Source organism: Xenopus laevis, chromosome 2L, assembly GCF_017654675.1.
Source record: "Xenopus laevis strain J_2021 chromosome 2L, Xenopus_laevis_v10.1, whole genome shotgun sequence".
In the NCBI taxonomy this organism is placed as follows: Eukaryota; Metazoa; Chordata; class Amphibia; order Anura; family Pipidae; genus Xenopus; species Xenopus laevis.
In genome coordinates this window covers 7,823,964-7,838,386 of record NC_054373.1, presented here as the reverse complement: position 1 = coordinate 7,838,386, position 14,423 = coordinate 7,823,964, and the positions used below count along the sequence as shown (strand labels likewise).

Below are 14,423 nucleotides of genomic sequence, written 5' to 3'. Positions count from 1 at the left end.
TGGTTACCATTATTAGTAAAAAAAAAAAAAAACTGAATAATTGTAAGAGTTAAAATAATTATACATTCATATTTAAGCTTTCATATTTGGTTGCATATCTCTGCACTCTTAGGGACTGTTTCCCATAGCTTCACTGCATACTCAAGGTGAGGCCTCATCCCCTGAATTAATGTCCTTTTTATGCAAGACAGCACTTTATTTGCCTTGGAAGCCACAAAAGAACACTGCCTAGAGTTACACAACTTGTTATCCATAAAAATCCCCAATTAAGGAAACGCCCCCAACAAACTGCCATTTAATGTATAACTAACATTTATGTTATTTCTACCAAAGTGCTTTCATTTACCAACACTGGATTGCCGTACAGTTCTCAATTTAGTTTCTTCAAAGTGGCGGCATCCTTCATGGAACTTATACTTTTGCAAAATTTCATACAATCAGCAAAAATAAAAAAACACTACTTACAATGTTCACTTCAATGTCCGTTGCCTCTACTGACTCCAACAACACTGGTCCAATTTGAAAATGTTCCATTTACTGCCACTCTTTGTAAGCTATCCTTCAGCATATGTTCTAGGTCAATATTCCTTATTTAATCAATAACCTTCTGTGTGGTACTGTATCAAATCCATCTCCTGCGACCTCAAAGTTTAGCATTACCTCATGGAAGATAATTTGAATTGTCTAGAAGGATCTGTTGCAGAAAAATTCATGCTGGCACTTGCTGTACTTATTGTATTTCCTCTAGTGATGCACCGAATCCAGGATTCTGCATTTTTCAGCAGTATTCGAATTCGGCTGAATCCTTCTGCCCGATCAAAGTGAATTTTGAATCCTAATTTGTATATTCAAATTATGGGCGGGGAGGGAAATCGCGTGGCTTTTTGTCACAAAACAAGAAAGTGAAAAATGTTTTCCCCTTCCCACAGCTAATTTGCATATGCAAATTAGGATTCGGTTTGGTATTCGGCCGAATCTTTCGTGAAGGATTCGGGGGTTCAGCCGAATACAAAATAGTGGTTTCAGTGCATCCCTAATTTCCTCTATAATCCCACTAAATATTTTCCTACCACTAATGTCAGACTAACAGGCTTATAGTTTCCTGGCTGAGAACTGGAGGATCCCTTTTGAATAATGGCCAATTTCTTGGTAAATGACAGACTTTAAAGAATCACAGAAGATCAAATAAAGGGGCTTCTTGTTATTCTGGGGTATGTGCCTTCAGGTCCTGGTCCTTTGTTTACCCATTAGCCTTTGTTTACCCTTTAGCTGGTTGTTTACATGATCTAGTCTCTTTGAAACTTCCTCTTGAGCCATCCAACCACCTTTGCTTAAACTTATTGACTTAAAAGGGAAGCCTTCATTAGCTGCTTCTTCATTTGTGTAAACCGAAGAAAAGTGGTTCAAAACCAAAGCTTTCTTCCTCTTTTTATCAGCGCTTTAACTGACTCCTATAACCAGCGTCCCACCACCTTAGCTTCTCTTTTTTGGGAGATTTGTTTTGCTCTTTTGAGCATTGCTCCTTAATTTTTTTCAGTATTTTAGAAACTACTTGTTTTCGTTGATTTCTTGTTTACACGACTGACCTATGAAAGTCCTTAAATCCATGTTTTATCTTACTAGTGTCAAGTGTCTATCTGCAACACACGGTTACACCATAAAGGTTTTGCTTGGTCTTCCTTTCTTTCTAAGGCAAATATACAGAGACCTATCTGTTAAGTAGCCATTTTAAATCAGTTCATGTGCTGGCAGCCTAGTACTGCAGATGCTGCATTTCTTGACATGAAAGTGTTGGTCTATGTTATATATGTAACATACTGGTACCTGCACATTGAAAAGGAAGTGTAAAACTGCAAAATGCCTTAAACCCACATCCTTCTTAAAGAGAAATACTCTTAAAGTTGCAAGGTTGGCTTTCTTGTGGCCCTACGATCAGCACCGTAACCACAGCAGGGTTATTATATACCCATACTTACAGCAAAATGTCTCTGTAGATGTGCAGTTATCGCCCTGTGCTGTAAGTACTGATACATAAGGCCCAACACATCATGGCAGGGACAGGTTTAGGTTGCACAAAGTCCTTCCACACTATTATATCCAGAAACAATTGTTAGATACTCTGCCCAAAGGCTGAGCTGCCTTGGAATCATTCTCTAATTCATCATTTCTCCTCCTTTCGTTGGTGGGATAATGTGATGCCAACCCACCCTCCTCTGATCTTATCTCTAACTTCACCCCAGAGGGCAAATTTGAAGCAGGTATTAAAGAGAAGATCATTTTCTAGAAGGAGAAAATCAATGCAACTTGAGGACACACACAACATAGACAATTCTTTTTCCACCTATTTTTGTTTTGTTTTTATTTAATCATCTTTATAAATGGATAGACAAGATTTATATTATTAAGTCTAAGTTTAACTTATTGATATCTCTCTCGAAAAATTATTTCCAAAACACAACACTGGGTAACCGCTAAGCGGCCATTTTGCATTGTTTGGCTATAGAGTAGGTGGCTGCTGAAGATCTGCAAGACAAACTCTCACAATGGTTTCTATACAAACAGTGGGGCTACTGATTCCCGGACTTCTCCCACTGAGTAAAGGCAGGAGAAATTTACCTTCGTCCTCATGGGCGGGAGGAAGTGACATCCAACATGGCTGTTTCATTCATGTCACAACATTTCTTAGCTTGCTAGATCAACAGAACATTAATAAATAGCTGAACAATTTTAAAATGAATATTTCTTCTCCCTTGTTTTTAATCAAGATCGACCAATTTCACTCTGTGCACCTGCCACCATATTGGCTTCTGATGAAGGGAAGACCAGGCAATTAAAAGAGTGTGTTTGGCAGCTGTCCATAGAGTTCTCTTCAGTTTGCACTGTCCTCTTGGATGGTTGGATTTGTGATCACTGGATCATGGATGAAGTCTATGAGTGTCAGTGTATTCTCCGCTTGTAGGACAATGGTCTTTCAATTGTAGGAGGACCATCAGGCAGTTTGCATTTGCTACTTATTCTGGTTAAACCAATAAGAAATAAAAACGGGCAAATTGATAATCAAGGCAGATGCTCAGAACGCCTGTAAAAATTACAGATTAGTGTCACCCTCCTCCTGCTCCTCTTTCTCCTCTTCTTTCTCCTTTGGTGTCTCCACAGGTTTCTGGTTGGACTGCTGAAAGAAAAATCAGTGTCACTCTCAATGACATAAGCATAGAGACACACCTAATCACAAACAGTGACACCTGTAGTAACACTCTACCTTGTGTGCTGTGTGTGTAATAGGGGGGGAGGTTATCTCACTCCACCTCAGCTCTGTTGTCATAGTGTAGCATAAGATAATTCTATATAGACTGCCACCTGAAACTGCTAGCATAGGTACAGGCTCTGGGATTACCAGCCACAGCCAGACCGACACTGCCTTCAAACAAGTCTGGTAACTTTCAGGGAAATATCCGTCCATTACATCTCCGATACTGGCAATATCAATCTTTTCTGATATTTGGTCTATTCGGAAAACCTTTTTAGACATAATAATTACTCACCATTTCTATTGGCTCAGGAGCAGCTCTTGCTTTGCTTGCTGGTTCCACCACATTGGAGTTGGGAGACACCTCACTTACAGGATCTGCCATTGAAGCAGTTATTGGGATCTTCTGCTCCTTGAAGTAGTCATAAGCCTCCTGTGATGCCACTAACAAAGCCAGGGTGCCTTTAGTTTCTTTGATTTTAATCAAAACATCTTCATAGCTCTCCTTCTCCACATTTGCCCCATTGACCTCCAGTAGAACATCTTTATCTTTGATTCCAGCCACATCTGCAGGACCTCCCTTTACTACCTGTCAATAGACTGGATGTTAGTATGGACACTTTTTATTTTAACTGCACAACATGAATGGTATTGATTATTCCTTCATGTACTATATCGGGGGGTGATTATACCATATGACTTCATGTCTCCTTATAAAGTAAAAACCGAAATATAAGGAAACTACAGTTGCAGTTCTGGTCACAATGAGCGCCATACCTGGTTCATGAACTGGCCTTGTGTATCCTTGATTGCATTGAGGTGGAAGCCATAACCATTGTTACTCTTCTGCAGCTTGCACAGCCTGGGCTTGTGCTGTTGGTCATTAGCCGGAACAGCTGGTGTTTCAGGTTTTTTTGGTTCCACGGCAGCGATTGGGGCTGGGGCAATTGTTGGTGTCGTAGTGGCGGGTTTCTGGGATGGAATTACTGCTGGAACTGGAGTGGGCTCTTCTTTAATGTTGCTTTTAATCTCCCCTTGGGTTTCTTGTAAAAATAAATAGGGTGAGACCCCAGCCTGAAAGTACAAATATCATCTTTAAGTGACCTCATCAGAATAGGGTTTTGGTATTGTTAGCTAGATCTTATATTGTGGCCTATGCAGGAATGTATGGTTCATGAAGGGATATTATAGATCTGTGATGACTAGAAGACCATTCTTCAGGCAGATTTAGATTTAAGGACGTAAGAGGTGGACATCTCATACATTGACATGCCTTATATGAACCCAAATGTACTTCTTATAAAATTCTTAAAAAATAAAGAGAGATAATGATATTTCTTCATAGAGACTATGGCCCAGTGTTGTTGGATCCTCACCAAGGTGTACATTTCATCAGTCTTCTTATCCACAATTAGCAAAGTGGTCTTGTCTCCTCCTTTCTGAATTGCCTTCACCACCTCCTCATGTTCCGTCCCCTCCACACACTCTCCATTGACTGCCACAATACGATCATAGTCCTGCAGCTTGGCCTTTTGTGCTGGGCTACCAGAGTCAATCTCCATAATAAAGTGACCTGTGATCAACATGGAGAACTCCATTATTTCATGCCAACTGCACTGAATTAAAAACAATTATCCAACCATTTTTACTACATTCTATATGGCTAAAGGACAACTGTTATAATGTCCATAAAGGGACAAGGAACTCTGAGTATCACTCACATATTATAAGGGATAATGTACACCCCTACTGTAACTTTTTAGGATATTAGATATCAAGAGAAATACTACGACCATATAAAATCATGAGGCTGAAGGCCGATTGCTTTTATACGGGTGATGGAACTCCATGGTGACTTCTAATATCCTCATATTTTACAAAAAGGATGTGAGTTTGAACCTGCAGCCTCCAAGACAGTAAAAAAAAATGTATTTTATTTTTTCACCTTTACGATTTTTTTCCTGTCGCAAATAAAACCCATAACCGTTAGTGTCCTTCTTCAGCTCCACTGTTCTTGGCTTAGAAGGCAACAGGTCAACATTGGCTTTGTCTGCCGTAATCTTCATTTTCTGACTTTTAAAGTACTCGTCGGTCTCCTTGTCTGACAGAAGGAACATTATTCTGCCCCCAGATTCCTTCAGCTGTCAAGAATCAAGACAAATTACTATGTAAGGATTTGCCAAAACAAATATTCAGTTCCGGAGTCAATTGAATGTGGTCAAATCTCTAATTCAGGATTTAGTATTTATCCAAAAACTAGGGATTTGGTGCATTTACATTTGTACATAGCAGACAATCACATTTCCCCTCTGCCAGTGCATATAATGCCCATCCCCACTCACTCCTACCGTTTTAGCCAACTTTTCATGAGTGGAATTTTCTACATTTTCTCCATTCACTTCAATGATGTGATCTTCGTCCTTGACACCGGCTTTGACTGCAGCCCCATTAGGGACCAGCGCTGACAAGAATATTCCGCTCTCAGCTGAAATTGCCAAAGTTCAGCATTAAAAGCGCCATATATGGTAAACTATTGGTTTATTATAAAACACTTCTCAAGACAGTTCCATTCTCAGTTTTTTATGTCTTGGTGCTGAAAGGTGATCATTCCTTTAATCCTTTCCTACCTCATGAAAGCTAAATTCTACCATCTAATGGCAGGTATTATGGCCAACTTAAAGCTGGGTTTGTAAACCATTTTCCGCACCCCATCCAAATTGTGTTACTGAATACCAGTCAACCAACCCTACTCAAGAAGACTCATGGAAGATATCACTGGAATATGCTATGGGTCAGGCATAGGTGGGAAAAAGGGTGTGAGTGTTGAAGGGGAATGTAGACTCCTTAACAGGTCTCTGCCCATTCTTACCCCAGATCCCCCTACCATCATGGAGATTTTATTGCCTAAGCATTTAGTAGATCCTTAGGTGGACAACTGAATGTCTATAGTCACTTAATTTTACATTCATTGTACACAGAGGAGTTTGCCCAGACTTTTTGTCATTTACCAGTGGAGCTACTAAATGCTAATGTTGCATAATACTGGAATCACTGTGTGCCACTGGGGACCTATTGGTCCTCGAGGAAAGAAGGTTTCATAATCAGTGTAAGAAAGTTGCTCACTGAAATAATGGTTTTTAAACTTGCCTCTCTTCAAATAATATTCTGAAAAACCTACTACAAACACCTGAAGATAGTCTCACAGGTTACTTATACTGCACATTTTGATCAATTGGTTCTTACTTTTTGTGGTTTTAAGAGAAAATCCATAGCTGCTGTTTCCTTCTTTAACTAAGTAGCAAAGCCTTGGCCTTCGTGCCATAGCTTTTCCTCCATTAGCTAATGGTTGCCCTGCAGGCTGGGGGGCTTCCGGTTGCTTAGCTGGTTGATTTGAATTTTGATCAAGTTTGGACAAATCGTCTCCCTTTTTCTTGGCATTTTCATAGGCAATTTTGTCCAAAACCACAAGAGATACGGTGGTGCCACTGTCCTTTATCATAGTAACTACCTGTAAATGAATGAAATGTCTTAATTATCAGGGCACCATTAAATCTCAACTGTATCTGGATTAGGATACAATTGTGTCTTCATTTATCCGCCCCTATGATGACAATTTCAAGATGAGGTAAGACATGGATGCTGCTAAATTCCCAATGAGAGGTTCGCATAACCAATTCACATGAGAATAACTAGGACAGCTTTCAGTTCCCAGGTGATCCTCCTGTTGTTACACTATTGGGTTGGTTATTTGGGGTGTTGGAGTGGTATCCAACGATCCATTTCCAATCCAATTTAATGATAAGCCATGATCTAAAGCTTTTGAGATGCCATATATTGTAGAATCTACTTTGTTCATTCGGACATACCTGTGTGTCTATGCCATTGAGTCTACATTTCTGGGATCTATTGGATGCCTTATTTAAGTCAATAGGCTTTCTTTAATAAAATATATGGTATCACAGAAATCCGAGTGGCCTCTCAGTAGCTTTAATATCTTATGTGATGTCACTTTACTCAATTCTACTTTACTCAAGCCCTCTAATGGGTTGTACAGGAATAGAATATGCCCTGTGTGTAACAAAAATGGGCTCACCACAGTATATAAGTTAACGTACCTCAGCATGTTCTTTGTCATCCACAAATTTGCCATTGACTCTCAGCAGTCTGTCTCCGTCCTTCAGACCCGACTTCTCAGCAGAACTGCTGGGCTCAATAGAACGGATGAGATGGCCAACCTCGCCTTTCTCAATACGTAAATAAAAACCGAAGCCCTTCCCTTCTTGTTTGGTCACATTGCAAGAACGAGGCTGAGTAGAGGAGGCCATTGCTGTGCGACAAAAAGAAATGAACCAAAAAAGAAATTAATTCAACCATTTGTCAAGCTTCAAGAAGCCAAGAAGATAGGTCAGGATAAGTAACTTAACTATATAACTATGTATAAAAGAAGGCTTCCATTGACAAAGAGATAGCATATCACTTATGTAAATTTGCAACCAATCGGATGTTTGCTTTCATTATATATTTTTTTCTTTCATTATATTAACTACACAAAACCAATGAAAACTGTTTTATTTGGCTTCTATTTGGCTTTCGAGCTTTTTTTATTACATTACCAGTGGCAACATACCATATACACAGGCCAGTATGGTCTGTCAACTGATTTTATTTTGCCTAGCGTGACTGATATCTGAACATACACAAATAGATATGAATTTGGACAGACAACAATTCTGATTACAATAACAGGTCAGTAAACTGCTGACTGTAGACAATCTGCGGTATATCTAGCTCATTAAAGACACCTTTATTTTATACATGGAAGAGGAAACTCAAATGCTATAGATTATATAAAGTATTGACTCTCTAGCAATGAAGACATTAGCAGTTATGAATGTAGATACAATTATTAGGGACTGATTCGTTGAGTTATCCAACTTCCGGGTTTGGGATCAGGAAATATTTTGTTACCACTGTGACCTCAAAATGGCAAATTGCCTGGCGTGTGTGTTTTGTTTGCCTTTTCATGGATCAACAAACAGAAGGTTTAGCAGATGCCAAACTTGAGTAACCCCACTCTTTTTACTAGATAGCTATTAATGCATGGTGGGTGCTACAAAATCCTAATGTTTGCTCCATCTACCAGAACATCTTCACCTGGCAGTTCACAAATGAGATGCCAAAGTCATAATGTAGTGCCATTCTTTGTCTTCCAGTGACACTTTGCTCACCAGCTAAAACACTAAACCATAGGGTGTATGGTCTCCATTCATCAGAATGAGAAGCATCTGCCTGGCTTGTAATATCTGTCTAATTCACATGTTCCTCTATTATATGTTGAAGATCAAAATACCCTGAGTAGGGGGTCGGGTTATAAGAATATGGTCCTTATAAAGGTACTCAGGATAATACTGAAATGTCCTACAGGCTCTTTTACAAGCCACAGATGGAGAATATTCAATGGACAGCAGTATTAGAAACATCATAGTAGTGTTATCTTCTGCTGAACTACAATTTAATATTGCATAATACTTTTATTATGAGCCATGGATATGTCCAGAACAACGAAGAGACATTTTAGTAATTCCCAATTCTTTAGGCTTGGTCCCAAAAAAAGGCCAACTTCTTATGGTCCCAGGTTAGTGCTTATGGTTCCCACCTAGTGGGAGGTTAGAAGACTTGGTGGAAACAAGGTGTGAGGGCGAGGTGATGACAGCAACACAGTATATTCCTGTTTTTCAGCCTGTAGCCTTTCTATTATTTAAATAAAACTCTATGCTCATAGGAAACTATGGCCTGCATCTTGCTTATTGTCCAACTGTCACAACAGATATGAGAACATAAATAACTCAAACTGATGTAACAATCATGGGACTTTCAATCTACCTGTCTTTAAAGTCATGTTACATTTTTATTTGGTTAACATTATGACTTTAAAGACAGGTAGATTGGAAAAAAAGTCCCATGATGGGGTTACATCAGTTTGAGTTATTTATGTTTTCATGATATCTGTTGTGACAGTTGGACATATTATTACAAAAAGTAAATAATATATTATGGCAGCTTGGGGTTGTATAATCTACATTTTTGTCTTTGTCTCTTCCATGGAAAACAAACATTGAGTATTTTAACAGCTTAATTTCCCAGAATATAATAACCTTTACAGAGGACAAACGGTCTCCAAGGGCAAAATGTTGGCAAAAAACATGGCAAATAAGATAAAATTCCAGAAAAGCACCCATTGAAATGCATTAGAATTGGCAGGGACCTTAAAATAATGTACTGATATCTGGGAAATACAACAATTCTAGATCATTAATATAATAGAAAACAACACAATCAAAGCTTGTGCAGTAAAACAATAATAACATGGGAATGGGGCTTATTATGCGATGGCCCAAGCCTTTTAATATCCAATGGTCATCAGTAAACTCATTAAACCTAAGAAGTAATTGGGTGCAGTAGATGTATAACTGCAAGGTTCAGGTTTCAGTTAGTGATTCCGCTGTTTAGCAAACTGCTTTTTAGCCTAAATTGGTGAATGGGGAGCATAACAGCTATAACTGTTCCCCTATAATATTATAATCTAATACTATACAATCATTTATAATTCCATAGAGAAACATTTAAGATGAGTGCTATAACAATTACTCATGCTCTTATCTCTCCCTTGAGGAGCTTCTGATATACTGGGAAATATTAGGAGAGGTGGAGATGATAATAAAGGCTTGGAAATAAAATGCTGTCTGATATGGAAAATATATGACCCAAAGATAAATTATAACTACCGGTATTTATCTGGCACTTTTATGCTGTCCATAAACATGTTCGACCCACCCACTTACCTATCATTCTTTTCCATTGTGACACATGATATAACTGAATCAGTGAAGGCAAAATACAATGGGATATAAGAGGAACACTATATTAAAGTGATGTAGGTTCTTTCAGCATTCCCCAAGTCTTGCCTCTTCATAGGGTCACAAGAAGGAACACAGTATTCCAAACATCCCAGCAATACTAAATAGACATTTGGGACTCTTAAAATAGACTAGACTCATGTCAGAGAACATGACAAAATTATCAATAATATGGGAAAATGATTAAGATGCCAGGAATGAAGCCAATATCAGAAGACAATGATTACATGCAGGGAACAGAAAAGGGCAAAGCCAAAACGGTAAAGGGTAAGTTGAGGTCTTGCTAAGATCACCCCTGTATTGTATGAGACTAGATGCAATGCAGTGTCACCAGGAATGGCTGGAGATCAGTGATTCCACAAAGCACATGAGAAGAAATAAAGAGAGGGCCAATATAAAGAGACGTGCTGTCTCAGCACCAGTCACACCCATGGGAAGGGTCACAGATCCAGAAGAATGCACCAAGACTATCACAAGAGAGAAAAGGTATCAGCCAGTTACAAATTGCTCACCCCACAACCTATTAAAGCTATGCAGGATATGGAATATGGACTGAGATTTTAACAAGGCACAATAAAAATATGAAGGGTTTGTAACTTTATTAAAAGGGTTTACTCACACCAGTAACTTTAAAACTCAGGGCATAAAAAAACACTCATCTCAAATCTTCCCCAACTGGGGCTGGGCCCCCTTAGCTCATAACAAGGTTACAGATATATAGAAACATTGGGGTGTCACCCTGCTATAGTTCCAGGGGTACCCAGGGTACAAATAAACACTCACCCCAAATCCTACCCTAACTGGCCTTCAGACTGGGTCCCCTTAGCTCATAACAAGGTTACAGATATATAGAAACATTGGGGTGTCACCCTGCTATAGTTCCAGGGGTACTCAGGGCACAAATAAGCACTCACCCCAAATCTCCCCCTAACTGGCCTTCAGACTGGGTCCCCTTAGCTCATAACAAGGTTACAGATATATAAACATTGGGGTGTCACCCTGCTATAGTTCCAGGGGTACCCAGGGCACAAATAAACACTCACCCAAATCTCCCCCTAACTGACCTTTAGACTGGGTCCCCTTAGCTCATAACAAGGTTACAGATATATAGAAACATTGGGGTGTCACCCTGCTATAGTTCCAGGGGTACCCAGGATACAAATAAGCACTCACCCCAAATCTCCCCCTAACTAACCTTCAGACTGGGCCCCCTTAGCTCATAACAAGGTTACAGATATATAGAAACATTGGGGTGTCACCCTGCTATAGTTCCAGGGGTACCCAGGGCACAAATAAGCAATCACCCCAAATCTCCCCTTAACTGGCCTTCAGACTGTGCCCCCTTAGCTCATAACAAGGTTACAGATATATAGAAACATTGGGGTGTCACCCTGCTATAGTTCCAGGGGTACCCAGGGTACAAATAAGCACTCACCCCAAATCTCCCCCTAACTGACCTTCAGACTGGGCCCCCTTAGCTCATAACAAGGTTACAGATATATAGAAACATTGGGGTAACAGTCACCCTGCTATAGTTCCAGGGGTACCCAGGGCACAAAGAAGCACTCACCCCAAAATCTCCCCCTAACTGATCCTCACGCTTGGCTTCTAGGAATATCTGAGAGATCAAATAGACTTGCTCCACAGTTTTTAACCTTGCTGGCCTCCCTGCTGTTTCCCCCTGGTCGCTGTTCTGCAGTGTCCCTATAGGTTACAGACTCACAGTTCAGGATGTATTTAAATCCAATTGGAAAGACAGAAATACACGTTTTGGGTGGCTGCTATATACAGAGCACGAGGATTCCAATTGAATAGTAAAAAGAGAAATGAGAGTTGTGCCGAGATCATTACCTGTGGGGTGAGTGTGCAGCCGCTGGTTGAGACTTGCAGTCACTGAGGATAAAGGTTTTTGCACAGAGCTGCCAGGGCATTGCTGGACTTTGGTTGGGGCAAAGGTTGATGTAAAAGATGATCCATTTAACCTCACACTTATGGATAACTGCCCTTTGTACTGTATCTGCAGTAAATTCACTGCTAACCTGTGCCTTGTATTTGCCTGTTCTATGTCAGTTATCCCTATCATGTTATCTGCCCTGGGAAACACAAGCAGAATCAATGCCCAGGCTGGGGTGAAGTTAGTGCAGAGAGAGAATTTGCCCTGCCAGGGATATAATTTGCACTCCCCATGCAAAAAAAATGTCTTTATATTGGCAACACATTTGCAACTGCAGGGGCCCCATGCACATATATTACATCTGTATGAGCTGCTAAACAAACTGGTGTGGCGTTTTAACAAAGAGCGCGGTGCATTTGAACCTGTATATAAATAACATTGTGGCTTTTATTATTGTGGTCATTTTGTAATACAGAAAAAAGAATTGATTGACACAAGGATTACACCATAACCACAAAAAATTATTAATCAGCGGTGCAGTGAGGGCATCCACTATGACACACACACTGCAGGTCAGCTAAGTACTCAAAGGTCAACCTAAATGTTTGTTGGTTGTGTAGATGGGCAGTGGAGTTAAAAATGGAAAGTAAAGAAAACGTAGAAAAAAGTGCAGAGCTCAGAAAATAATTAATTCTGTGATTAAAATAAAACATAATATTTGCAGCTCTTCTTTCATTTCCATTTCCTGTCTGAGTTTCCTTTCTTCCCCTCATTGTTTTTTTGTTTTTGTTTTAGTTGTGGTTCCACATCTGTAATAATAACAAGTACAAAGAGTTCAGCCATCGCTGAGCAACTGGAGAAAGTTCATTAACGACTCTCTGGCCAAACAAAAATTTGTCTCTCCTTCTCTTTTCTGTCTCACTATCCTCACTATACTGCTTCCAATTATTGGGATTTACACCTTGGGGGTTATTTGTTAAAGGTTCAATAGATTTTTACCCCAAAAAATTGAGTTTTCAAAGGTTATTTTTCAGGCAAAATTAGAATTTTTGGTCTAAAAAAGCAAATTTTTTGGTTTTAAAAAAAACCTAGAATTTTTTGAGATCATTATACCTTGAAGCTGGAAATAGCTCAAATCTGAATCCAAGCGAAATCAAGCAAATATTGATATAATTAACATATAATTAACATCCCTAAAGTCATATTTTAAAATTGAAAAACAAACATTTTTGGGTTGGTATAATGAAATTGTAGGTAGACAAATTTGTACTCTAATTTTTTTTTTTTTTTAAATACATTTTTTTTGAGATTTAATATGCCCAAAGCTGCAAATAGCTCAAATCCGAAAAGTACTTGAAACAAAACCTGTCGAGGTCATGTAGAAGTCAATGGCAGACAGTTGTCCCTTGAACCATTTAAACATATTTGTAGCCTGCATGATGTTTGGGGTTTTTTCAGTGGGTTTCACTCGAAAATTTGATTAATTCAAGCAATTGAAGTTTTTTTTGCCGAAAACTCGATCAATTCGAGTATTTTCACCCCAAATTCACTGATTCAAGTTTTTCCCATTCGAGTTTTTTCATAAATCAGAAAACATTCGAGTTGTGCATTTATTCGAAGTATAAACCTCTAAAATGCGACATTTGCTAAATAACCCCCCTTGTGTCAAAAAATGTGACAATAGGTTGCACGTCAAATAAACTCCATGACGAATCAACAAATCAAAGTCAATCAAATAGAATGTGCTTTGAAAGAATATGATGTCCATAATGTTAATCATCTTCTCCTCTGCTCAGCAGAACCAGGAAGTACTTTATTTATAACAGGCAGTTAAGAAATAACAAAAAACATAGATATTTCTTAGTCGAAAAAATTGGCAAAAAGAGTCATTAGGTGGGAAAGTGATGTACGGATGTGGGAAAAGGGAAAGCAGCAGGAGGTGGTGGTGTGAGGACCAAGAGGTGATGGGGATTGTGTTTAGGGAGAGTATTATTGCCTTAGGCTTACTTGTCCCGACTCTGACAAATAGGGACATGACATGCTAGATAAATGAAACTCTTATTCGTTTGTTTGTTTTCCCCATCCTCCCCCTCCCCTTCCATAAGGTGATTTGTTCTATCTTCTTCTTCTCTGCTCGGCAGAACCAGGAAGTGGTTTATTTCAAACAGGAAGTTTCTGTTTAGTACTGGAAATAAAAGATATAGATATATATATATATATATTCCACCAAGGTGTCGGCACTCACGAAAAATGATGTTAATATGCCTGGGTGCAGAAACAATAAATTCATCCATAACGTCCCAAAGGAATCCGCACTCACAGGTCTTAATTTAAATTAAAAATATTTATTTAGAACAAACGACTA

The 14,423-nt window shown here is 39.1% G+C and overlaps 1 protein-coding gene across 2 annotated transcripts; it reads right to left on the bottom strand.

Annotated features, from left to right (window-relative positions):
- Positions 1–2,342: 2,342 nt before the first annotated feature.
- LOC108707838 (Na(+)/H(+) exchange regulatory cofactor NHE-RF3) lies at positions 2,343–12,092 on the bottom strand. 2 transcript variants are annotated; one of them, XM_018245863.2, is made up of 9 exons: positions 12,016–12,092; positions 7,363–7,574; positions 6,491–6,755; positions 5,596–5,732; positions 5,193–5,388; positions 4,624–4,820; positions 4,025–4,321; positions 3,543–3,836; positions 2,343–3,172 (listed from the first exon to the last, which is right to left on the bottom strand). In XM_018245863.2, the coding sequence occupies exons 2-9, from the start codon at positions 7,570–7,572 to the stop codon at positions 3,089–3,091; spliced, it is 1,680 nt and encodes a 559-aa protein (XP_018101352.2). In that variant the 5' UTR covers positions 7,573–7,574; positions 12,016–12,092; the 3' UTR covers positions 2,343–3,088. The 2 variants fall into 2 exon arrangements, with proteins under 2 accessions (XP_018101352.2, XP_041437381.1); XM_041581447.1 differs by having other exon boundaries at positions 3,011–3,169.
- Between the last annotated feature and the right edge of the window lie 2,331 nt (positions 12,093–14,423).